This window comes from Maniola hyperantus, chromosome 17 (assembly GCF_902806685.2).
Source record: "Maniola hyperantus chromosome 17, iAphHyp1.2, whole genome shotgun sequence".
NCBI classification, from domain to species: Eukaryota; Metazoa; Arthropoda; class Insecta; order Lepidoptera; family Nymphalidae; genus Maniola; species Maniola hyperantus.
In genome coordinates, this window is record NC_048552.1 from 4,948,377 (window position 1) to 4,975,786 (window position 27,410).

A 27,410-nucleotide genomic window follows, 5' to 3' on the forward strand; every position below is an offset into this window, starting at 1 on the left:
CACGGGTCTCCTCTTAGAGTGAGAAGGGCTAGCCATATTTTACTATGCTGGCCAAGTGTGGATTGGCAGAGTTCACATACCTTTGAGAACATTATGGAACACTCTCATGGATGTAGGTTTCCTCGCGATGTTTTCCTTAGGTACCTACACTTTATATAATCTGGCTGACTGACTGACTGATCTGATACGCATAGCTCAAACCACTGGACGGATCGGACTGAAATTTGGCATTCACATAGCTACTATGACGTAGACATCCGCTAAGAAAGGAAATTTGAAAATTCAATCCCTAAGGGGGTAAAATTAAATAAAAAGCTAAAAATAACAAAACAGGAATGAACAGTGTTTAAATAACTATAGGTACCGGAATTGTTTTAAATCAACATATCCATATTAAAGAGACTTCTTGAGAGAAGTTTTTTTTCCCAAAAAGGAAATTAGGTGTGTTACTAAACTTAAGCGTATGGGGCGGCACTCGGCAGGCACATGCTAAAACTTTATAATATTATACGCCCATTGTAATTTGTAGTAAATCTTCAAGTTGAAAAATGATGTCTCATACTCTAAGTATGATTAAGTGTTCGCCATCGTTGGGTTAGCACAGCCGTGACTTGAGCGTGCTTTGAAATGGAAATTTATATATCTTTTAATATATTAAGTAAAGCCTTGTGAAGATGGTAATGTTTCTTACACTACGCGGCAGCAACTAATGTGAGTACATCGGCCTTTAGAATGACATTTCGGCTTTGTAGAGCGTTGTCTCTGTCACTCATACCTATATGACATTTTGTCGGTCTCAGCGACAAAGACAATGCTCTACAAATCCGCTATCTGCTTCTAAAGGTCAATGTACATTATTTTCTGCCGCGTAGGTATTTAGTACTGTATAATGCACTCACATAATATTATGCAACAGAGTCAAATCTAATTAAGTTTATTATAAGCAAAAGTTCGATACCTGCCTACTTACCTTATTTATAAGAAGCTGAAGTTATCCAATGTAGGTAATAGCGCATAGACAGAATTGACACAGAAGCTATAATAGTACTAAACCATGGTATAAAAAGACTGAATTGAATTTTATCATGCTTCACTTCACTTTCATATATATTTTTCAAATCTCGTGAAGGATTTTTCAATGTCTTCTACTGAACCGATTCTTTGGAACTTCGCACTTGAATTTCGTTCCTAGCGACCTACGAAATTATAGAATCATTCATCCTAACAGGTTTTATTACATACAGGGTTAAATCGACTGAATTGTTATTGTGGGTCTACGAATAACAATAAAATATAATATATCTGTATCTATTATATTCATACTTGTGGGCACAAAATCATTAAACTTCAAAGGTTACGGCAAGGAAATCATGACGGCAGAGAATCTATTAATCAAAATATATAAAAGGAAAAGGTGACTGACTGACTGACTGATCTATCAATGCACAGCTCACACTACTGGACGTATCGGGCTGAAATTTGGCATGCAGATAGCTAATATGACGTAGGCATCCGCTAAGAAAGGATTTTTGAAAATTCGACCCCTAAGTGGGTGAAATAGGGGTTTGAAATTTGTGTAGTCCACGCGGACGAAGTCGCGAGCATAAGCTAGTTGATATTATAGGTAAATAAATAAACTGTTTACTTAAAAGTTCATTAATTATTGTTATTTGTTCATTTTGTTTATGACAAACGAGCTTTGGCCCCCGCGACTTTTGATAGCCATTTAACTAAAAATTAAAACACATAGGTACCTATCTAGTGGCATTTGGCGCTAAATAACCAATAGCTGTTCCAAGTTTTTAATGTTCATTATTTTCTTGTTTACATATTATATAACTTTTAATAACTGTTAAATGGTTCTAAATTGCCTGAAATTGCTCTTAACTCATGTTTAACAATCGTCAACTATTTGACAATTGTTAACGAATTGTTATCGACATAATTATTGTGATTAAAATACGATAAAAGAGATTTAGTTTTTTACATGACTGCCCAAGAACGGAGTAAATTTTTTCAGGGTTCATGTATATGTGTGTGTGTGTGTGTGTATGTATGTAATTGTAGGTATGTGAGTTTATTTATTCCACCACTAGATCATTCCCGCGCCATCGTCCGGCGTGGATTTAGGTTTGTTTCAAAATCCCGTGGGGACTTTTTAATTTTCCGGGATGAAAAGTAGCCTATGTCTTTCCTCGGGATGCAAGCTACCCTGTGTACCAAATTTCATCAAAATCGGTTAAAAGGATGGGTCGAGAAAAGCTAGCAGATAGACGGATAGACAGACACAATTTCGCATTTATTGTTATGGATATGGATAACTTGTAAATGCCTGAACAGACTGTGATGTAAATCATGGGATATCGTAATCTCAGACCTGGGTGCGTTTGGAACCCTCGTAAGCTTTAGTTTTAAGTTTACGTAATTAATTATCAGCACTTTTATCATCCTACTAATCCAACAACCGACTATCAAGAAGAATACATCAGTACCTACTTTGAATAAATTATTTGACTTTGACTTTGACTCTGATTATTTACAGTGGCTCTAAATTTTTGAAAAAAAAATCAATATGGCGTGCCATTTTCAAATATGAAACTTTACACTTTTTAGTTTGTTTTTTTGGTAGTGCAGTCGTGTTTTAATTATTTTAATTAAGACTTGTTAGCCGGTTATCTGTAGTCTGAAGGCTAGCTAGGCTATCTCTAGAATATTATAATAATTTATTTGATTGAAGTTTAAATTATACTCTTTTGATAAAAGAGAAACACAGCAAATCACAATATCAAAAGGAATCGACAACGATTTTATGTTTCAACACCCTTTAATTTGTATTTCTTGAGATATCATGATTTATGTTGACACTACAAAATGACGGCAAAACACTTTGCTATTATTTTCTAGGGTTGACACGAATAAGTACCTATAATTTATACTCAACATTTTTTTTTATTATAAAGGTATCATACAGCATTCTCCCTTCCAACTAAAAGTAAAGTTTGTGCTAGGAGTCAGTGATCGCAAAACAAGTAGTCCAATCTGAACACGAGGCGTATGACTGCGCAGTGTACAAAAACGATTTGTGTTTATTGAATTAAAGAGAAAGAATATTAAGAGACTAGCTTATCCTCGCGACTTCGTCCGTGTGGACTACACAATTTTCGAACCCCTATTTGGAAACCCTTAGGGGTTGAATTTTGAAAAATCCTTTCTTTGCATTTGTCTACGTCATAATAGCTATCTGCATGCCTAATTTCAGCCCGATCCGTCCAGTAGTTTCAGCTCTGCATTGATAGATCAGTCAGTCAGACAGCTTTTCCTTTTATATAGGTATACAGACAAGAGATAACATTGGCGGTGCGTCTTGTGCTGCACACGGAACTCTTGGTTTCCGAGTCCGACTCGCACTTGACCGGTTTTTTCTTATTGAAATAAAATACCTATCTCTGTTCGAGCAGAATATTATGAAAATGAATGAAACGGCAATAAAATTAAGCGGAGTGTGATGTTACAAGTAGGTAATAAGGAAAATGAGTGAGAAAAAACCGAAAGACAATAATAAAACGACAATATTATGTCGTTCACGTCAATTGCGTATTACAGTAATGTTTTTGAAAGAAGCTCGTTTTCTTTTGTTTGCCTGCTGGTTTTTTATGAACTTGGCATGATTAAAAGTATCTACTTAATTACACTTAACAAGATTATGAGAGCACCGAGTAATAATAAACAAAATGTCTTAGGTCTTGATAATATTCATATCTAATCATCATCATCATCTCAAGTCTCGACCCATCGCCGTCCCACTACTGAGATCTCTTCTCAGAATGAGAAAGATTTAAGGCCATAGTCCACCACGCTGGCAAACACTACACACCTTGGAGAACATTATAGACATTTGTCAGGCATGCAAGTTTCCTCACGATGTTTTCCTGCACCGTTAAAACAAGTGATTATAAAATGGAAAACGCATATACTTAACTCTGAAAATTTGCTGAAAAGTTGGAGGCTATCACCATTTTCCTTATGAAATTAAAAAAATTATCCTTATGTAAAAAAAAATTGTGCAGGCACAACCCTCTTTCATTTGTCAAATTGTGTGTGGCAATCGCTAATAGAGGATATACTTATACAGTCTATAACTTTATACAGTTCAAGTTTTGTCGTCGCTTAGTAGAGCTAAGCGAGCCTTAACACATCTTTATCGTAACTGTTTCAAATTAAATTACTCAAAACCATTATAAGATACTGATCGATGGTATTTTAATTAAATATTATAGATTTGTATTTATAACTCTGTGAATCGGCAATGGATATTCCAGAATTTGACGAAATTTTCAGGCAAATAAAAATCAATTTCTGGCTGATAGGCATTCTTTTTGATCAACGTCGGATATGTCTAAGATACTTCATCTTTTTGTTAGCTATAACTATAATTGCCGTAGCGGAACTAGCATTCTTTTTCTCCAGTATATCTGTAGAGAATTTTCTCGAGTTGACTCAATTAGCGCCATGTACCTGCTTAGGATGGTTGTCAATGATCAAAATCGTTTTCATCACTTCGAGTAGGAAAAAAATATTTGATTTAACCCGTCACCTAAAAAAGTTGTATAATGAAATGCTTAGTAACTCACAGAAGCAGGGGATCGTTAGACATGATTTCATATTTCTTAAGTTTTTGGTTAAATACTTTTTCATCTTGAACTCAATACTGATCATCGTATACAATTTTGCACCGCTTCTATTCATGTTTTATCATTATTACACGACAAATGTAATAGTTTATAGATTGCCGTACGCTGTGCTGTTTCCATTTGCAACGGATTTGTGGTATACTTGGCTACTTGTATATCTTCTTTCTATCATTGCTGGTAAGTGTATAGCCATAATTTTATTATCACATGTAATCAGGTAGTGAAAAAATAAATTTTACGTTGAATATTCAAATAACTATACAATAACAAATGCCAAATTTAATTATACATCACATCCATCATCGTACTTCTTACTTTTGGTCATGATTACAACTGTAAGTTTTACCTACGTATGTATCTTACGTGATTAACTTACGACTTTACTAATGTAAACACTCTTATCAATACATTTACATTAGTGATTTTTTGTTGTAAATTAACTACGTAAGCTACTTACGTGAGTAAAACTTACAGGTCTGATCGCGGCCTTAGAAAATAACACTTTCAGGTTTTACTTGTATCCTGTACGTCACGACTGTGGATGCCCTTTACTACATAATGACGTCACATGTCTGTGCCCAATTTGCTCTACTTAGTGATGAAATTCAATATCTGGACAAAAACACCTCTCACTGTCTTAGTGAGATCGTTAAAAAGCATCAATATATTTTGAAGTAAGCTGTTTTAAGTTTAAACCCTTTCGGTTCGTGATGACCATTTCCCGATATGACTATTTTACAACGCGACCACTTTCCGATATGACCACTTTAGAAATATATTTATAAAATACTAATATAAAATCTTGTTTGAAAAAGTTTTGGAAACTAAAATTTATTCAGCTTATTTATCTTCTAACTTCAAAATGAACTAGTGTAGCTAGTGTAAAAAGTAGATAAAATATTTTTGTTCATCCACAATTTGCCCAAAACTGTATCAAGGTGTAAGTAAAACCTGTTTTCCTCATTCCAGGCTATCTCAAGATCTCGAAGAAATTTTTCAAGCACCTAATTTGTTCAACGTATTAGTTGGATCTATTGAAATATGTGCTCTAGGATTTAATTTAACGGTAAACTTAACCTGAGACATAGGTACATATTGTTTGGACTTTAATAATAATTAGTATTATTAGTGAATAATACTACTTTTTTATAGATGGGACAGTGGGCACAGATCCCAGGAGTTGTTCTATTTTTGCTGTCAATACTATATCAAATATTGATGCTCAGTGTTTTCGGAGAAAATCTTATAAGAGAAGTAAGATATTAAATATAGTTCTATCAACTTAATTCAGATTAATTAGTTATATATTTTAGCTCATTTAGTGCATCTAGCTTTACCTTGAGCATGTTATTTAAAGCAAGATTTTCGAAAAGTGTTATTTTTGAATCCGACTTATTATATTGCAACAAGTTTCTTATAAATTGTACCTACTGTAATTCGTCAATTAAAATTCTGGATCTAGGAAAATCCACGACAACGCAACGTAGTAAGAACTCGCTGTTATACCTACATTTATTTTATCACTTTTAATATTCAAATATTTATTAAGTCGTTTTCTTTGAAAAATGCGACGTATATTTTCACCGATCTTAATAAATTAATGACCCATATTTTACATTTAGAGCCGAAAAGTTGGCGAATCAGCATTCCTCTGCAAATGGTATGACATGGACAAGAAGTCAAAGAAAACTATTTTCATTTTAATGCTAAGGTAAGATAGGCTTTGACCCAGGTCCTCGTTATTTTGCCACCATCCCGCATTTCGTTAAAGATTTTCTGTAAGAAATTGGTTTAAGAAATCAAACCTCCTTTGCACTTTTCTGTAAATATCTCATAGTGTTTTCTTGTATTTATTTGTGTGTGTAAAACCTTCCTAAAAAACAAAACAATCGTGTTATCTTCCAGATCCAACAAACCTCAGAAACTGACAGCTTATAAATTTTCAGTTATATCATATCAAAGTTTCACTAAGGTAAGATAAATATTTTTAATGTAATTTATATACTCTTATGTACCTACTCTTGGTTAAGTATGCCTGGTAGAAGAAGCAGAAAAATAACATCATTGCCATCAAAGAAAAAAGAAAGCAATGATGAGGTCTAAGTTGAAAGAAGCTTGCCTAGTGTGCCTATCTTATAAGTTACCATGAATCACTTGAAGATACTCAAGTTTGACGTGGCAGGAAACACAAACGCCGCGCCGCAAAGACACAATATCTAAGGCACGGTTGCTTCAGTAAATTATAACAGACACGTTACTGTTAAACATGGGGTTATAGAAAAAAATGTCAAAGTCCACACGAATGAAGTCGCGGGCATCAGCTAGTATTACACAATAGGAATATGTTATAAAAGCTGAAAATTAATCATAATATTAAGTATTTTGTTTTGCAGATTATCAGCACATCGTGGTCTTATTTTACAATACTGAGAACTGTTTACAATCCATCCGAAACCAAAAAGGAATAGAGAAAATCATAGAGATGTTTTATTTACCTAAATCAATATGCTTACTTATGTAATTGTGTAGTTAATACAAAAATTATCTACGCAAGCTGTTTATAAATAAATGATAAATTAATTTATTTACAAAAAAGGTGCATTATATTATTTCTATGATGATTTAATCCAAGCGAACAGACGTTCATTTTGTGTCCGCCGAAATAATCTAAGCCGAAACATAGTCGATAGGTACGTAGAATTAATACCCGTTAGAATGGGTATCTTCTGCCAGTATTCACCCGGAACATGCCAGATCTGGAATAAAAATTATTGGTATGAATTAAAAATATTTTGCTTTGTATTATTATAGAGGTACCTCTGATTGCGGTTTTGCCCGTTGCTGAGAGATTGTTGATGCAGTTGCTAAGTAGCGGACTTAACCTGGAAGGGGTATTGTAGCCCTAGTTAGCTTCTATGCCACATCGTACCGGAACGCTAAATAGCTTGGTAGTACGGCTTTTCCGGTAGAGTCATAAGTCACGGCTGAAGTTTCCCACCAGACAAGAACATAAATTCCCAAACTGCCACTTGCAGAACTCCAGCCCATGACCTCCTTCTACAAGACCATAGCGCTAACCAGGGAGGTTTTCAGGGGTATTTAGATGAAGTATGCTATGCGCCATCGCAGTCGGATTCATTTTCTCGCCGCACCGCTAAACTTGGGCATGCGGGTATGTAAAAAATAATATCGTACGTACCCTCTTTTATTTATGTCAGTGTTTCCCAGAGGAAATGTGGGTCCATTACATCTATCTCTATTGACTTCTTGCATATCAGCGCATCGTCTACCCATAAGGTGATTCGGCCTTGGTACTGTGGCAACGAAGAACTCCCAGGCTCTGTTGTGATCACATATCGGTGTATAACAACCAGGCTGGGACTTGCCACCGTTGGGGAAGAAGTCAACGTTGGCTACGGGCGATCCAATGCCGAGACCTGCCGCACCTCCGTTTGTGTGAATAGCTTCGACGTATATAGCATCTGATGGTCGTAAGCGTTGGTCGTTGTTGCTCCATAGTGGACCAGCGGGATCCAAACCTATTCAATTTTTTTTATGGATTTAAAAATAAAAAGGCAAACAGACTATTAAGTCTGTGGCCCAGGTGGGAGCGGGTGTGTCCTACGGGGCGACCAGCGGGTGCGATGCCATAGGTATTCTCCGACCCGCTCTCACTTAGGACGTGTCCGCGCATCTTTCTTCTTCTTGTGAATACTTAGTTTTTCTTCTACACGCTGGCCGCACCCGCTTCTACCTGGGCCGCAGACTAAGTATCATCATGATCAACCCATCACCGGCTCACTACAGAGCACGGGTCTCCTCTCAGAGTGAGAAGAGTTTTGGCCATAGTCTACCACGCTGGCCATGTGCGGATTGGTAGACTTCACACACCTTTGAGAACATTATACAGATCTTTTAGGCATGCAGGTTTACTCACGATGTTTTCCTTCACCGTTAAAGCAAGTGATATTTAATTAATTAAAACGCACATAACTCCGAAAAATTAGAGATGCGTGCCCGGGATCGAACCCTCGACCTCCTATTAGAAGGCGGACGTCCTAACCACTAGGCTATCACAGCTTTTCTACTAAGTATACTTAATATGAATAATATAGTAGTAGGTACATCAAATTCTACCCGATTGAAGCTGGGTGAATCAGCTAGTCTAATAATAATTATAAATACCTAGGTCAGGTTAGTTCAACTCACTAGTAATGCGCGCAACTCTTCCACCAAGATACCTGCCAGCATTGCCAACAACATGGCCACCCAAACTAAATCCAATCAAATGAATGGTGTTGAAGGCTACTCCGGTAGTCCTATGAAGGAAGTTAAGGAACTGCCCAAGACCACGCCCAATATCTGGTACCCCTCTAGCTGCTGTTGGATAGGGAGCCAAGGCGAGTCTCCTCCAGTCTAATACAATAACGTTGGTTTCCATTAACCTGAGGTATGCTGAAAAATTAAAACAACACGCACTTATTAGAGGTGTGTACGCATATACTAAAAGATAATAATTAGGGAAAAAAAATTACTAAAAGCTAAAAAATCAGGAGGATTATTTGAAATTTATTTGTCTGCAAAAGTGTATGAAAAAGTTCGTATTATGAAAAATCTTATCTTGGCTTGGAAGATCGAGCTCAATGTAAAAATAGCTAAACTTCGCGAGCTAAGTAATATAAAGCGCTAAGTATCGTGAGCGTAAAACTACGGTATCTAAATATATAAAAGGAAAGGGTGACTGACTGAATGACTGATCTATCAACGCACAGCTCAAACTACTGGACGGATCGGGCCGAAATTTGGCATGCAGATAGGCTATTATGACGTAGGCATCCTAAGAAAGGATTTTTCAAAATTCAACCCCTGAAGGGGTGAAATAGGGGTTTGAAATTTGTGTAGTCCACGCGGACGAAGTCGCGAGCATAAGCTAGTCTTGTATAAAATTAGACCGATTCACGGTCACGGAGGTACCTTCAAACTGCTAAAAATGTTAGTTTATACTCAGATCTAGGAATCAGCTTAGCTTATTACTACTTATTAGGTTTATAGCTCCACGTCACAGAGAAAGTACAGAGTAAATCCTAATCCTAATCCTAAAGATATTATAAATGTGAAAGTGTGGATGTTTCCATGTTTGTTACTCAATCACGCAAAACTACTGGACGGATTTGGCTGATATTGGGAATGGAGATAGATTATACCTTGGCACATACACATAGGCCACTTTTTATCCCGGAAAATCAAAGAGTTCCCGCGGGATTTCGAAAAACGTAAATCCACGCGGACGAAGTAGCGGGCATCAGCTAGTAAGTAATATTTTTTCTGTTTGGTAACTTTAATTACTTTGACTGAATAAATGTTTTCTTAATTTTATTTTTTCGCTTAGTAAAGACTAGCTTATGCTCGCGACTTCGTCTGCGTGGACTACACAAATTTCAAACCCCTATTTCACCCCCTTAGGGGTTGAGGTTTCTAAAATCCTTTCTTAGCGGATGCCTACGTCATAATAGCTATCTGCATGCCAAATTTCAGCCTGATCCGTCCAGTAGTTTGAGCTGTGCGTTGATAGATCAGGCAGTCAGTCATCTTTTCCTTTTATATACTTCAGAAGATTAATTCTAGGAATAAATTAAGTAATACTCGTTCTTACCATCTCTAATAACTGGATTGAGATTAGTCTTCATGTTGCTGAGCCATCCGTGGGAAATTACAATTGTAGGGTGTCTCGCGTTGAAATTAGATGATCGGACACTGTTTTCGTTATTAATTCTAAGCCTCTGGTACGAATTGGGGTTGCGTCTACAGACAAAATAGATAGTTGAAATATTAGGTATATAGGAACTCTTTGATTTTCCGGACTAAATCACAGAATATATAATAGTACTACTAAAGTAACAAGTTGTACCTATCCAAGATGCAAGCTATAATTATATGTATTTTCTACCTTTCGTCAAAGATGATATATTGCTTTCGTCAATATTTATTGAATGGACTTGCCTGAAAATGGACAGACAGACAGACAAACTTTGGTATTTAAAAGTAGTAACATTAATATGAATTATTGTATTAAGAAAGAAAGAAAGAAAGAAAAGACGTTTATTAATACAAATTATGCCACACATCACAACTTAAAGCTAAGAGCTGGTTGTTCCGGCGCTTCTTCCACCTGAGAACAAGCAAAAGAAGCGCCGGAACAAACTGTTATATTGTATTATAAAAATTGTTATACTATACTTATCGAGTATTTCTTCTCAAAGACACAAATTAGTAGGTAATACTTATTGTCTTAATTTTTAAACATTTTAGTATCATCATCATCATCATCATCATCATCATCATCATCATCATCATCATCATCATCAACCAATAGACGTCCACTGCTGGACATAGGTCTCTTGTAGGGACTTCCACACGCCACGGTCTTGCGCCGCCTGGATCCAGCGGCTCCCAGCGACTCGTCTGATGTCGTCCGTCCACCTAGTGGGGGGTCTTCCAACGCTGCGTCTTCCAGTGCGAGGTCGCCATTCCAGCACCTTGGGACCCCAACGTCTATCGGTTGTACGAACTATGTGCCTTGCCCATTGCCACTTCAGCTTCGCAACCCGTTGAGCTATGTCGGTTACTCTAGTTCTCCTACGGATCTCCTCATTTCTAATTTGATCACGTAGAAAAACTCCAAGCATAGCTCTCTCCATCGCCCACTGAGTGACTCTGAGCTTTCCTTTGAGGCCCATAGTTAGCGACCATGTCTCGGATCCATATGTCATCATATGGATGACATTTTAGTATATCAGATTGAAATAAATATACTTATATAGTATATAAGATTGAGATAAATTACCTCGTGAAAAGATGGTACTCATTATTGGCAGGGTTCCTCTGGATTTCTTCCAAAAGCTCCATATCTACCGGTTCAAGCAAGTCCACTTTGTGAATATTGCCTTCTTCATCTTCGTAGTCGAAGAACCGCGGGTACTTGCCATCGATTAGATCAATTGGCCCCGCCACTACGGAGTAAACTGAAACAACCAAAACAGACTTTTAACCAAAATATTGAGATCCATTATGTCTATTTAAATTGTGATAATCTTCTAAATATATAAAAAGAAAAAGTGACTGACTGACTTACTGACTGACTGATTTATTTAGTGACAGAAGGGCTGGTACATTTTCTGCGCAACGGATCAGCCTGGCTGTCCAGCACAGAGTACATTGGTATAATATGTCTAGCGCGGAAATGCATTCAGTATTATTGGCACCATTCCACGCGGGCATTATTTTGTAGGTACATATGGTAATAGATGAGGCTAGCTATGTAATAGGCTATCGTAATATATGCATAATGCATATAGAGTGAGAGTATTTAAAGAGCTAGGTACATACCCGCCACGAACAGTAAACACAGCAAAGGCTTCATGCTTCGTTCCGTAACTGGAGGTCTTCTAGATTATTTCCTAGAATGTTATTTTTATAACTTCACATTTTCGCACGTCACAATGTGATAATATGAAAATTATCGCTCGTTTCTTTCATCCATCATATTTTGTGTTAATGTTTTTGATAATTATTTACTATCACACATAAGACGCACATAAGAATGTTGTAAGTATACTTATAAGTAAACACGCGTTGATAGGCATAATTAGCAGCTCAAGCATAATCAATTGCGATAAAGCTTTTGCGCAATATTTTTGTCGATGCAAAAACCGCGAGAAAACGGTGTCACACTGACCGTGCTTGGACAGCAGGTAGGTGTTCAATCTTTCGAGAGTGATTGTGATTTGATCATAAAAGTTATCGAACGGTTTATTGTTTATAATTATATGTGAAATTTATATTGTTACTAGCTGATGCCCGCGACTTCGTCTACGTGGATTAAAATTACATTAAATCCCGTGGTATTTTCTGGTATGAAAAATAGCTTATGTCAATCTGTAGTACCACTTTTTAACTAAATATATAGTACCTACCTAAGACACACAATCCAGTTGAGTAGGTCCAATTTCGAGAAAGAGGTCAACCGCCGAATGCAACTCGGTTGGGCAGCGTTCAGGAAGCTTCGAGATGTCTTCTTGTCCAAAATTCCTCAGTCCTTGAAGACCAAAGTCTTCGAACAGTGCGTGTTGCCAGTGATGACATATGGATCCGAGACATGGTCGCTAACTATGGGTCTCATAAGAAAGCTCAGAGTCACTCAGCGGGCGATGGAGAGAGCTATGCTTGGAGTTTCTCTACGTGATCAAATCAGGAATGAGGAGATCCGTAGGAGAACTAGAGTAACCGACATAGCTCAACGGGTTGCGCAGCTGAAGTGGCAAAGGGCAGGGCACATAGTTCGTACAACCGATAGACGTTGGGGTCCCAAGGTGCTGGAATGGCGACCTCGCACCGGAAGACGCAGCGTTTGAAGACCCCCCACTAGGTGGACGGACGACATCAGACGAGTCGCTGGGAGCCGCTGGATCCAGGCGGCGCAAGACCGTGGTATATGGAAGTCCCTACAAGAGACCTATGTCCAGCAGTGAACGTCTATCGGTTGATGATGATGATGATAGTACCTACCCATGCAAAAAATCACGTCGACCCATTGATCCGCTGCGGCGAGATCGAAGGACAAACCAACAAACACTTTCGCATTTATAAGTTAATGTACAAGGATATCATCCCAATAGTTATTCTATACTTTAGGTAAATAATAATACTAAATATACTTTTATTTAATCACTACTCATATCATAATTACGAAAGTATGTTTGTTTGTTAGTCTGTCGTTCAATCGTGCCGCAACGGATGGATAGATCCATAATAATATTATAAATGCGAAAGTGTGTCTGTCTGTTCATCTGTCTGTCTGTCTGACTGTCTGTCTGGTAGCCTTGCGGCCCATCCGTTCAACCGATGTTGACGAAATTTGTACAGCGATAGCTTGCATCCTGGGGAAGGACATTATAGGCTACTTTTTATCTCGGAAAATCACAGAGTTCCCACGGGATTTTAAAAACCTAAATCCACGCGAACGAAGTCGCGGTAATCATCTAGTATACCTACCTATTATAAAGACCTAGGGAGTGATATGCTTACCTACTACTTTTGTTCCCACGGGAATTTTAATCTAGATACTTAGTATTTCAATAGTGTTTTTGAATAGCCTTTAGAATCAACTAATCTAATAGCCAAATACGAACTCATATATTTTTATCTTTAGATAGGTATCATCATCTATTATTGTTTTTAATTTTGTGAGGTGTCCGCATCTGGGTACATAACACGTATTAAACCCATTTAATCCCTAATCTGCGATCGTTTTTGCGATCGATAAATGATAATTAGTTTATCAAAATGACGATTAAAACATAAATCAATCAAAGTATAATATTATGGTAAAGCAAGGCCACGTTCGTCATTTTCATAATATCGATATGTATCGTATTGACTAATCACACACTAGTTATACACCCTAAGACCCAAGCACAGTCAACTAGTCGCCCGGCAACTCGGTCGGAAGTTGCGACGACTTCGTGCGCATACACATGGCGACTTCCATATAAAATTACAGATTCTAACGGTCGCCGTCGATTGAATCGCCGGGCGCCGTGCGTTTCTGCGAAAAGACGATGTGATCAGTAGTGGGCCAGCGATGGGTTGCTCATGATGGTAATAATGATGACTTATAGATTATGTTCATTTGATCACTAAAAGATTATGGGCACTAATTCCTTTTAAGAGTACTGTTAGGTCCAATGTTAGGTGGGGGTGGGTGGTGCTTACAAAAACAAATGCTGGAATGGCGACCTCGCACCGGGAGACGCAGCGTTGGAAGACCCCCCCCACTAGGTGGACGGGCGACATCAGACGAGTCGCAGAGAGCCGCTGGAACGAGTCTCAGGGAGCCGCTGGATCCAGGCGGCGCAAGACCGTGGCGTGTGGATTGTGGAAGTCCCTACAAGAGACCTATGTCCAGCAGTGGACATGTATAGGTTGTTGATAATGATGACAGTCAAGCACAAGTCTATATATAATATTAGTTTAAAAAACTAGCTATAGGATAGGTAATATAGCTAATAATAATAGGTAATATGAGATAGTTATAACACACGAGTAAATTTATAGACCAGAGGGGAAGCTTCATACTAGCGGCGGCACTCACTCATAGAGCAGCTCACGCACACCACGACGTGTCACGGACGCTCCGTTTGCCGCCGTTTGCCATCGAACTGGGCGCAAACGGAGCGTCCGTGACACGTCGTGGTGTGCGTGAGCTAGCGTGAAGCTTCCCCTCTGGTCTATAATATGTATTCGTGTGGTTATAATACAGCTGAAACCGTGGGGTTTTAGACACGAGATTTTGCAGTAAATGAAATATAACGACTTTCATGCAGTGAAATAATTTATTATTTATGCGGTAAATACATTAATAAATATAAGACAAGCAAATAATGTTTCCATTTGAATTAGAATGGGTATCGTCTTCCAGTATTAACTCTGTACAAGCCAGATCTGTAACAAAAAGGAAAATAAATTATTTATTGCTCATTCCATAAACTTAAATTAAATCTTATGGAATTTCAGAAAGGCGAAGCTTTTAATATAATCTGTATTCATCTTATTTCTTGCAACTTACTGAAGCATGACATCGGGTAGAAAAGAAATTAATCAAAATCAGGTATAACAGAAGTAGATTATGTACAATTACAGACTACTTAATTGCTTACAAATTATACTCATGATTATTCTATTTTATAAAGGAACAACAGATTACTACTTAATTACAATAACCTTCTAAAGAGCCTCAATAGTTCAACTTAGAAAAAATAGTCGCCGGTTCAAACCAGACCCGTTGCACTATTGTCGTACCTGTACCTACTCCTAACACAAGCTTTACGCTTAGTTGGAGGGGAAAGGGGAATATTAGTCATGATAGACAAGGATAATATTATTTTAAAAAGGCATCAGTGTGATTCTCGAGACATGATGTTGTTAGGATAGCTGCATGCGTGTACAATCACACACTTGCACAAAATAGGGTGTATATGTACGTAGTAGGCTCATGGGCACAAATACGCTGAAAAGAATTGAGTCAGACGACGTAAATAATAGAAAAGTGTCGAATATTCCTAATTGAGTCACTAAATAGATCCAAGAAAATTACTTCTGCGCAGTCAATATCCTACCTTTAGATTCATACTGGTTTTTGTTCTAAACACTTACCCTCTCTTACTCAAATCATCGTTGCCCATATTGAAACTGCTCCCTCGGCAATTATTAGCAGAAATCTGAGCAGTGCTAGAGCACTGCCTGCCCACAAGGTGATTACGGGTTACAGTTGAAGCGAAGAGTTCATAAGCCCTGTTATGGTTGCACAGACTTGTATAGCAACCAGGTTGCGAGTTGCCACCATTCGGGAAGAAGTCAGCATTAGCGATGGCAGATCCGATGCCAAGACCGGTAGTACCGCCGTCTGTGTGAATGGCTTCTACGTATACACCGTCGGTCCCCCGAAGACGTTCTGAGTTCCGATTCCACAGTGGGCCTGCTGGATCTAAGCCTGTAAGCAAAATCAGCAGTTTTAATCTAAATATGCTTACAGTGAAACTGCAAACAGGGCCAAAACTGTTCATTACGATATACCGCCAATAATAGCAGTTTCTCCAAGTGTCTTTACTGCCTGTTTTTGTTTCATTTAGTATGTATCGTCACTATCATAATACTTACAATCATACTAGCTGATGACTGCAATGTCACCCGCGTGGATTTATAGTATTTTAAAACGGGGTGCTTTGATATTCCGGGATAAAATACGCCTATGTCACTCTCCAGATTTTTAACTATGTATATCTATGAAAAAAATGACTCCGATTCGTTACTCCTCTGCAGCGTGATTGAAGGACATACGGACGCATTTATAATATGGTTAGTGAGGTAGTCATTATGAGAGATCCGTCTGCAAATCCGCACTTGGCCATCGTGGTAGACTTTCTCATTTTGAGAGGATACTCGTACTCAGTAGTGAACTGGCGATTGATTGAAGATGATAATGATGAGGAGAGATCGCAGTTAAGCACTTAATTAACAACTAGTAAAAAAAATCATAAATTACCGGTAACACGGGCCACTCTTCCACCCAGCTGTCTTCCAGCGTTACCAACTAAATGAGCACCCAAACTGAAGCCAACTAGATGCATCCTATCAAAAGACTGTCCGGTAACACTGTTGAGGAAGGTCAGGAACTGCCCAAGACCGCGACCTACGGCTGGAACTCCGGACGCAGCTGTGGGGTATGTGGACATGGCGAGCCTCCTCCAGCACAGAACAATGACATTTGCTTCGCCTTTATTAAGGTATGCTGAAATTCAACAAATCAATAATAGTACGTGATGAGCCGAGTTGGAAACGGAAAGGGAACGCCCCGCACCTATCACAGCCCCCGCGCTAACCCGGTGCGGGCCAGCGCGCGTGACGTGCGGGTGTGCGAGGCGTCCCCCCGCCTCATACCCCGATTGCTATTTCAACCTGTCGCGTACTATAGTTACAATACTACCATCCTTTCCCTAAAAAGCGGTTAGTTACAAAAAGTGGTATTGAGTTATCACTAAAAAAACTGGGCAATTTAGGAAAAACTGATGGATCTAAAAAGTTTGCTACGTTATAGGATAAAACAAAAAAACTTTGGTCTGACTACAAACGTGCACATTTTTGGCGTTTGCGGCAGGTAGACACACAGTACGCTTAGTACGAGATTTTATGTCTCACCAACGTTGATAGTATTCGAGTGTGAAACACTTCCGCATTATAGTAAACTGGATCTTAAAAACCTTGTTTTAAAGCTCAAGTTTGTCTACACAACTATAGCCAGCGCTCCAAGCTGAAACGTTAGGAAATTAAAATCAGTGGCATTGAATTTTTGACTTCAATTCAAGGCTCTTTATGTCCATTTTACTTTGACGGTAGGTACTGTGTTTCGACTCTCGAATTCTAGCAACGTTTGGGGAGACGTAAAATCTTATACTAAGCGTACTGTTCACACAGTAAAACTGAATAAAATGTGGAAGCTGCCAACATTTCTTCGTCCTCTATCATTTTCATGCCGATTAGAATTTAAAACTAGTCACTGGTATTATTTATAGGTAGGTATAGTCTCTTTGAAATCTGTCGTAGACATTAATCTACCTATTCCTATAGATCTATTACTTTTGCACACTAAATTTTAACTTGCAACTTATTACTAAATTCACGGTTTACATGCATTATGTCACTTAAAATTAAGTTAAAATTGTAATCGTGTAAATTAGACTTTAGATAATAATAATGTTAGTCAAGATAACTACCATCTCTGATTGTCGGGTTAATATTAGTGTTTTGATTGCTTAGCCAGCCATGGGCGATGACCACGGTCGGGTGGTTGGCGTTGAAGTTGGAATTGCGGATACTATTCGCGTTGTTCATCACCAGTGACTGGGACGATCTCCTATTGCGCCTAAAAGTACATACAAGAAAAAATAAGTGGCACGGACGCGAACTAAACAATCATTTTATGCTATCATCATCAATATGATCAACCCCTCGCCGGCTCACTACAAAACACAGAGTGTTCTCTCCTCTCAGAGTGACAAGGGTTTGGACCATAGTCTACCACGCTGGCTAAGTGCGGATTGGCAGACTTTTCAGGCGCCGTCCTATTGTCATCGCTCGCGTGATGATGCGATGTGATTTCATCGTGCGATGAATAGACAATATGAACGCATCGCATGATCGCGCGATCTTCAATGGGATAGTAGAACACAGTTTGTTTGAACGCACGGACGCGCGATCATTTTCAACGGACGCACGCATCATCCCACGAGCGATGACAATAGGACGGCGCCTTATACCTTTGAGAACATTATGGAGAACTCTCAGGCATGCAGGATTCCTCACGATGTTTTCCTTCACCGTTAAAGCAAGTGATATTCAATGAAACCTACATGAGAGTTCTCCATAATGTTCACAAAGGTGTGTGAAGTCTACCAATCCGTATTTGGCCAACGTGGTGGACTGTGGCCAAGCCATTCTCATACTGAGAGGAGACCCGTGCTCTGTAATGAGTCGACTATGGGTTGATCATGATGATGAGACTTCAAGTCTTCGCCATAAGTTTTATGAAAGTTACAATACCTCGTGTAGAGTAGGTATTTGTTATTAGCCGGGTTCCTCTCGACTTCCCTCAGCAGTTCCGTGTCGACAGGCTCCAGTAAATCCACAGGTTGCATCACACCATCGCCATCTGGGAACTCGATGAATCGCGAGTACTTGCCGTCAACCAGGGAGGAGGCACTCGCAATTGCGTAGCATACTTAAATAAAATTGAAATATGAAATAAATGGATACAAGCCAGGCTATTGCATAATAATAAATTTATAGATACCCAAGAGATGCCTTTACAGTGTAAACTCTATATTGCAAACTTCAATTTAATGAAAACTCCTCAAAACGTAAAAATTGCTAATTAAGTACTCTTTTGCTCTCCGTTTAACTAAAACTCTTTCTAACCCAATAAAATACCCGGTCCGTTCAATTTCGCTGTACAGAGTTTACGCTGCATTTCAGTTATTTTTACACTTTACTAACTTTCCGCCACTAACTTAATTCAGTTATCTAAGTATATCTACTTATAAGAAAATTGAGAAATATAATGATACACACCCGCCACACACAATAAACACAAAACCGTCTTCATGCTTCGTATTTTTTGTACCTATTTGATTTATTTTTCAAAGCTCACTTTTATACTAAGATTTCTCCGATCGATCGATGTTTTATCGTAGCATTATTCAATGATCCATGATAATGAAAATTGATGTAATATTTTGTTATGCTACTGGAACTTTTTGACTGATAAATACAAATCTTAATCAATTTCTTATAAGTACGTATATTTTTGTTTCATGTATCTTGGTTGCTATAATAGGCTACTTGACTCATATCTAATCTCGTCCAATAAATGATTATTTATTATAGTATTTTGCTTAAGACAACGAAATATATCAATAACAATTATTAAAAACGCAGGATGGATATATAAATCCAATAAAAAAATACAGTTTTTATTTTTATTTGAAACGCAGAAAACGCTGTCAGCCATGATGTGACGTCATTCAATATGTAAACAAAGAAATGTCATCCCTATGTCACGCGTGGACTAACGTAGTATCCATATATATAAAATTTAAAGTCCTGACTGACTAACTTATATATCAACGCACAGCCTAAACATCCAAACAGCTGGTCCTAGATACATGAAATTTGGTGGGTGTGTTATCTGTAGGTAAAGAGAAGGTATCCACTAGGAAAGGATTTTTTGAAATTCCACTCTTGAGTGTGTTAAATGGTGGTTTGAAAATGAAGTCCACGCGGGCGAAGTCACGAGCATAAGCTAGTTTTTATATATTTCTAAAAACTCATAGTAAACGTAAAAAATTATCGTTTTCTCTTTATAAATTGAATAAGTTATTAGGTAAGACTTACAACAAAGTGATATTTGCAAAAATAAATTTGGGTTGCAGTCGTTAGTCATATAGGATCCCTTTAAGCAAGTCTTCGCGTGTTACGTATATTTATTTCACTGGGCACTCTAATCCACAACTTTCCTGTGGTCTTTATCGATGCGTTTTTACATTCTCGGGTGATACAATAACGATAATTACTATATTTTTCATGTAAACTAGTATAGAAGTCATGTTTATTAAACTTTGGGAGGTTATGCTGTTGTTTACAAATGCATGACGTCAGAGCATAGATAATCTATCGGCCAAACATGGCCGACAGTGTTTTCACCTGTCTAAGAAAAATATATTTTTAAATTAAAGTTTTACGGTTTTTAGGGCGCAAATAAATATAGTGTTAATTTTTTTGATCTAATAGGACAAATATTAGCCATTTAAGACCTACTTAAAAAAAGTGTCAACTAGCCTATTAATTATTATACATAAATAATGTTACATGGATCGTGATTCGTAGCCAAGACGAGACTGCATTCGTGAGACAGTATTTATTGATGTTGATCATTATAGATACTCGTACCTACTTCACGACTATTTTGAATAGCTTGTGTTCCTTGAATAGGTAAAGATATTATAATTCTGAGGAACTGAATGCTTCCGTATTTCCACAACTTCATTGTTATTGTAATAATTATTTTAACACACGTAAGTATGGTATTCGTGTATTTTATTTCAAAAGAAAACATAACTATTATTTTGCAATAAGGCCTTTATTTACCAAAAATTAGCAAATTAATTTTAGAATGGATACACCCGGCCCGTGTTTACTCGATATAGTCCGGACCTGTAAAAGAAGAAACAAGTACTTATATAATATGCTTATAGACATAGTAATAATAGGTACCAAAAAAAAAGAAACGGGCCGAATTGAGAACCACCTCCTTTTTGGAAGTCGGTCAATAAAACAAACCATTCATAATAAATCCTGACCACCTCCCTGGTGCAGTGTTAAGCGCTGTGGTCTTATAAACGGGAGGTTCCCGGTTTGGTTCCCGACAGGATCATCCCTTGGGAATTTATATCCTCTGAATCTGGCCTGATCTGGCGTGAGACTTCGGCCGTGGCTAATTACCACCCAACCGGCAAAGCCGTGCCGCCATGCGATTTAGCGTTCCGGTGCGATACTGTGTAGAAACCGATCAGAGGTAGGTACCAACGGGTTTAATGAAACTGCCATACACTTTTCAAGTTAGCCCGCTTTCATCTTAGACTGCACTATCACTTACCATCAGGTGAGATCGCAGTCAAGAGCTAACTTGTATCAGAATAAATAAATAAACACCTGAACAAATTCAATTCGTACTCAGAAAAAATATTTTCCTGGAACCACTGTTGGAAATTACACGTGAAAATAAAAATGGAATATTTTGAGAGCCTTTCTACGCATCAATTTTGTTTTCATCATCATGATCAATCCATCATTATATCTAAATACCAATCCCTCATTCATTATCTCAAAATTATTATCGTAATCTCTTACCCCCTCTTGTCCAAAATATCGTTGCCCATTGGCAACTCATTTCCACGGCAGTTGTTCGTGTTAACCTGCATCATACTAGAGCACTGTCTGCCTACAAGATGGTTATGAGTCAATGTAGCAGCAAATAGTTGCCAAGCTCTGTTGTGGTTACAGAAATGGTCAAAGCAACCAGGCTGGCTGGCTCCTCCGTTGGGGAAGAAGTCCACATCACCGACTGCTGACCCGATGCCAAGACCCACACCACTGCCGTCAGAGTGAATAGCTTCTACATATACCGCGTCAGATGGTCTGAGGCGATTTGAGTTTCCATGCCATAGCGGGCCAGCAGGGTCCAATGCTGTAAAAAAGGAGAGTTACTGTAAGAGATTGCTATTAGCATTAAGGCCGCCCTTGTACCCTTTGTATAGTATAGTTTCTTCTGTATCTTTTATCACTTTTCTGTAATGTATGTGTAAAAAAATAAAATCTTATCTAAATATATAAAAGGAAAGACAAAGGGCCATTTCACAACCGCCAATAAAACTTTATCTAACAATTTTTTTTAGTAGTTTTTGTATTGGGAATCTGTCAAAGTAACTTTATTCATCAGATAAAGTTTATTTGGCGGATATGTAATAAGCCCTAACTTACCAGTAATTCGTGCAACTCTGCCTCCTAGTTCTCTACCAGCGTTTCCAGCGACATGAGATCCTAAGCTGAATCCAACGAGATGCATCTTGTTATAGGGCGTTCCAGTGACTCGATGAAGGAAGTTGAGGAACTGCCCAAGGTTACGCCCAACGATGGGTACACCGGTCACGGCTGACCCGTACACAGCTATGGCGACTGCGCTCCAGTCACACATAATGATGTTTACATCGGTTTTCCGAAGATATGCTGCAATTTAATAGAATAATTATTATGATAGAGTTATCATTCATACTTAAGTACATACTTTTAGGGTTCCGCACCTCAAAAGGAAAAACAGAACCCTTATAGGATCACTTTGTTGTCTGTCTGTCTGTCTGTCTGTTAAGAAACCTACAGGGTACTTCCCGTTGACCTAGAATCATGAAATTTGGCAGGTAGGTAGATCTTATAGCTGACATTTGGGGAAAAATCTAAAAACCGTGAATTTAAGGTTAGATCACACAAAAAGAAATTTTGGTCATGAACTAATAATTAGTATTTTCAACTTTCGAAGTGAGTGACTATATCAAGTGGGGTATCATATGAAAGGTCTTCACCTGTACATTCTAAAACAAATTTTTATTTATTTTTATGCATTATCGTGTTAGTATAGTTTTGAATTATCGTGCAAAATGTCGAAAAAATACGACTGTAGTACGGAACCCTCATTGTGCGAGCCTGACTCGCACTTGGCCGGTTTTTTTATTATGTACCATACCACTAGCACTAGCAAATGATGCCCAGCATGCAACTTACCACCGAACCGCAAGACGTCGGGTGAGTTTCCATCCTTATGTCGTCGACATTCCATCTACACGCACGAAAAGGTTTGCATCATCATTCCTCATACGCATGTCCAAGTTTTGGAATACACTTCCAGATAATATGTGTTTCCTACCAATTACAACCCGGGTATCTTTAAAACAAGAGTAAATAGGCATTTTCTAGGTATACGCGACCCATCTTAGGCCACAACATCTCTTTCCATCAGGTTTGATTGTGGTCAAGCGTAATGAATTTAAAAAAAAACTTTTGTACATTTCTTTCAACTTTGGAGGTAGATATGTATGCTTTAAGGGTGAAGGGAAAAATCGTGACGAAACCTGCAAGCCTGAGAGTTCTCGATAATGTTCTCAAGGTGTGTGAAGTCTGCCAATCTTCATGGCCAGCGTGACAGACTATGGTGTACAACCTTCAACCATGGTGGACTATGGGAAAACGCTTCTCATTTTGAGAGGAGACCCCTGCTCGTTAGTGGGTAGGTACTAGGTTGATGATGATGATGATGAATGTCTTATAATATGGTCGTATAGTGGCTCGTGCACTATCGCTGATTGTACTATGAGAAATATTCACAAGTCCTAACAACAATTGTACAAAACTTTGTATACTTAGGTAAAATGTTCCTTACCATCTCTGACTGCTCCGTTGAAGCTAGCGTCCATGTTATCGAGCCAACCGTGGACGATGACGACAGTGGGATTCCTGGCATTGAAGTTTGACGAAGTGATGCTGTTGGCATTATTATTCACCAAGTTCTGGGAAGATGTGGGGTTCCGTCTAGAATGGTAAGCAAATAAATCTATATCTCCCTAAGTAATTAAAAAAGAAGATTGACTATTATATGCAACTTAAAACAGTTTCTAAACTTGAGATTCTGCAGTCTAGAAACTTTTTTTCTCTTTAAAGTTGACCCCATAAGTAAGGATTTTCAAAATTTGAACCCGAGCAAAGCCAGAACAGGTCGATCAAGACTAAAATCGTGCATAAATGCAATTTTTTTTAGATTGAGCAGTTAGTACAACTGCTTAATCTTAAAAATCTTAATTTAATTTATTTATTTGTCAATCAAAAGAGATTACGAGATAAGTAGGTATATAATTCTAACCTAATTCCTTAAATCATTGAATCGGTCATTTCAAAAACCACATAACATGTTTTCCTTTATATGTTTACTTTGTATTCTGTGCGATAAAGTATATAAAACTAGCAGATCCCCGCGGCTTCGCCCGCGTAGATTTAGGTTTTTAAAGATCCCGTATAGCCTATGTCACTCAGGAATAATGTAGCTTTCTACTGGTGAAAGAATTTTTAAAATCGGTTCAGTAGTTCCAAAGATTACCCCCTACAAACAAACTTAACGACATTACCTCTTTATATAATAGTATAGATATAGATAAATAAAAAAAATTTAAATGAACTAAAAAACCTTAAAATATTGACACTAACCTCGTATAAAGATAATATTCGTTATAGTCCGCATGTCTTCTGTTTTCCAACTCGGGTAATGTACTTTTGTCACTCAAAGGCTGTGTGAATGCAGAACAAACTGAAACAAAACCAGATATTTTTGCAGGCTGTATTTCTAATGTTTTTCTAACGCGCGTAGTAAATAGAACGTTTAGCGAGGCTTATTGTTTCAATCCAAATTTCAACCGCAAGTACTACCTAAACTTTACTGAATAACCTACTCATACTCAAGCATGAATTTTCTCTGTCTAAAAGTTTAGTGCTTTCTGTATTTTGTTCCAAGAAGCCATATTTATTTACCTACTTTAGATCCCAAAGGAGATATAGTACGCGACAGGTTGAGATGGCAATCAGGGAGATAACGCCCCGCACATCCGCACGACCCCCGCGTGAACCCGGCGGGGGCGAGCGCTGGTGACGTGCGGGTCGGCGGGGCGTCCCCCGCCTCATACTCCGATTGCCATCCACCTGTCGCGGACTAGGTATAAGTGCACTCCATCTTCTATAGGTACCTACTTATAAAAGGATAAAATATAGTCTAACTGATAGTATATCAACATTCAGCGTTACAATCTAGAAATTTCTAGAAATTTGAGATTTTGCATGTACCTACATTTTCTCTATAACATAGACCTGAAGAGGATTTTCAGAAATTCCACCCTAGCAAAGCTGGGTCAGCTCTCTCTTTTCTTTATAGTATCTATTTCTCATTGCTTAGAGTCGTGTCCCCTTTCACGTTATAGTAGGGGTTCTCTTGAGATAATAATGCGTTGGATTTTGAAATCCTCCCGCATACAACTCGACTAAGGGAGCGGGATTTCAAATCTTAGGTTTTTACAGTTATTATTAGATGTTACCTACTGGTAATAATCGGGACTGACGACGGCTTAACTAGCTCTCTGGGGCACGGGGGATACGAAAAAACAAAATTCAGACCTCCAAAATCGATTTGCCATCCAGTTACAAACGTCCCTTTATTGTCAGGATCATCTTATCCATACTAATATTATGAATGCGAAAGTGTGTCTGTCTGTCTGTCTGTCCGTCTGTCTGTCTGTCTGTCCGCTAGCCTTTCACGGCCCATCCGTTAAACCCATTGTGACGAAATTTGGTACAGAGATAGCTTGCATCCCAGGGAAGGACATATGCTACTTTTTATACTGGAAAATCAAAGAGTTCCCACGCGATTTTTAAAAATTGAAATCCACGCGGACGCGTCGGTTTTGTAAGAATAAACAAACAGCTTCCATGCATAGATCGCACGGTCCATATACCTAAACAACCTTCTTTTAGATACACTTTATAAGTGAGCTCGTAACACGTTCCCCTATTTCAGCTTAATCCGCTTCCCTTTCACAAACATAAAACACCACTGTTCTTTCCTCGCGAGCTTTGTACAACGAGAAAGGCAAGAATTTATGCGAGAAATGTAAAAGTGAGGCCAGAGAGATCACGCATCCGTCTAGTTGTAGCTTCTCACTGTGCGAGGTAGCGCAAATCACACCAAAAATTTCTCCACCTAGACATATCGAGTTAAACTTTATTTATATAGAGCACTAGCTATCCTCTTACTAAGGGTCTAGTTGTAGATAAAATCTACATTTTAAAGATAAAGTTTCTAGACCCAGTGGTAGCTTTACGTTGATATAATCATTCAATTTATCCTTCTAATGTATAGATTATGTTCGATAGTGTTCGACGTTACGACCATATATTCGAATAGTATGCCTAATTTTATAAAATTCTATGCTTAATAAATTCGAATGTGCTTTGGAGGTCTAATAAAAAAAACAGCTGACGATTGACATAATATGCCAGCGCTTATCATAGACAAGCTCAAACTACCTTCAGCCGTATCCTTTCCAAATCCATGCTTAATATTGTAAATGCTAAAGTGTGTATGTCTGTCTGTCTGTCTACCTCTCTGTCTGTCTGCTTGTCTGTCTACTAGCTTTTCACAGCCCAACCGTTTAACTGTTTTTTTTTTGATAAAATTTGGTACAGAGGTAACTTACACCCTGGGGAAGGACATAGGCTCCTTTTCATCCCGGAAAATTAAGGAGTTCCCACAGGATTTTTAAAAAACCTAAGTCCACACGGACGAATTCGCGGGCATTATCTAGTAACTTAGTAAGTATGTATAAACAATCATTGTGACCAAAAAAAACTTGCGAATAACGATCCGAACACGTCGATTAGTGTAGGCAACGCCACATAACACACTGAACCTAGTTGAACTTGTATATAAGTGCTAAAGTGCGTTACTAGCGCGTACAAATCGGTAAACGAAGCGGTTTGTGATATCTTGCACTGTGAGACACCACCACTTATATTCACGGCACAGCTAGAAACACCTTTGACGAAAACAATGAAAAGACACGCTAGCGGCATCAAAGTGATACCCACCCACCACAGACAATACGAGGAATAGACTCGTCATGTTTCACACTTTGCACAGTTATTTCTAAACTATATCTAGCCATTGAACAGTTTTATATAAGTACCTTACTTTAATTGTCACGTGATTATTAAAGATATCGTCGTAAAATTTATTGTAGTGGATTTATTAATCCTAGTGTTACAAAAGTCTTAATTATCTAATTGCAGAAATCGTAGGTATACTCTGTGACGTAATTATGCTCATGTCTGTATTTATCTATCTGGGTATGTTACGCACTGCTTCCGATCCGAATCTGAGAATTCTTGATCAAAAGTAGAGGTAGTACTACTGATATGTATGGGGGGGTTGCGAAATAGATCCGAATTTCATTTTTCAAAGCC

General features: G+C 38.2%; 1 protein-coding gene and 1 pseudogene across 1 annotated transcript; one reads left to right on the top strand and one right to left on the bottom strand.

Annotated features, from left to right (window-relative positions):
- Positions 1–1,805: 1,805 nt before the first annotated feature.
- Positions 1,806–7,201, top strand: LOC117989935 (odorant receptor 13a-like). Its single transcript, XM_069504060.1, has 7 exons — positions 1,806–1,827; positions 5,197–5,365; positions 5,661–5,757; positions 5,844–5,945; positions 6,314–6,402; positions 6,597–6,663; positions 7,085–7,201. The coding sequence occupies exons 1-7, from the start codon at positions 1,806–1,808 to the stop codon at positions 7,157–7,159; spliced, it is 621 nt and encodes a 206-aa protein (XP_069360161.1). The 3' UTR covers positions 7,160–7,201.
- A 128-nt stretch (positions 7,202–7,329) lies between these two features.
- On the bottom strand, positions 7,330–27,085 carry LOC117989938 (uncharacterized; annotated as a pseudogene).
- Positions 27,086–27,410: the final 325 nt, after the last annotated feature.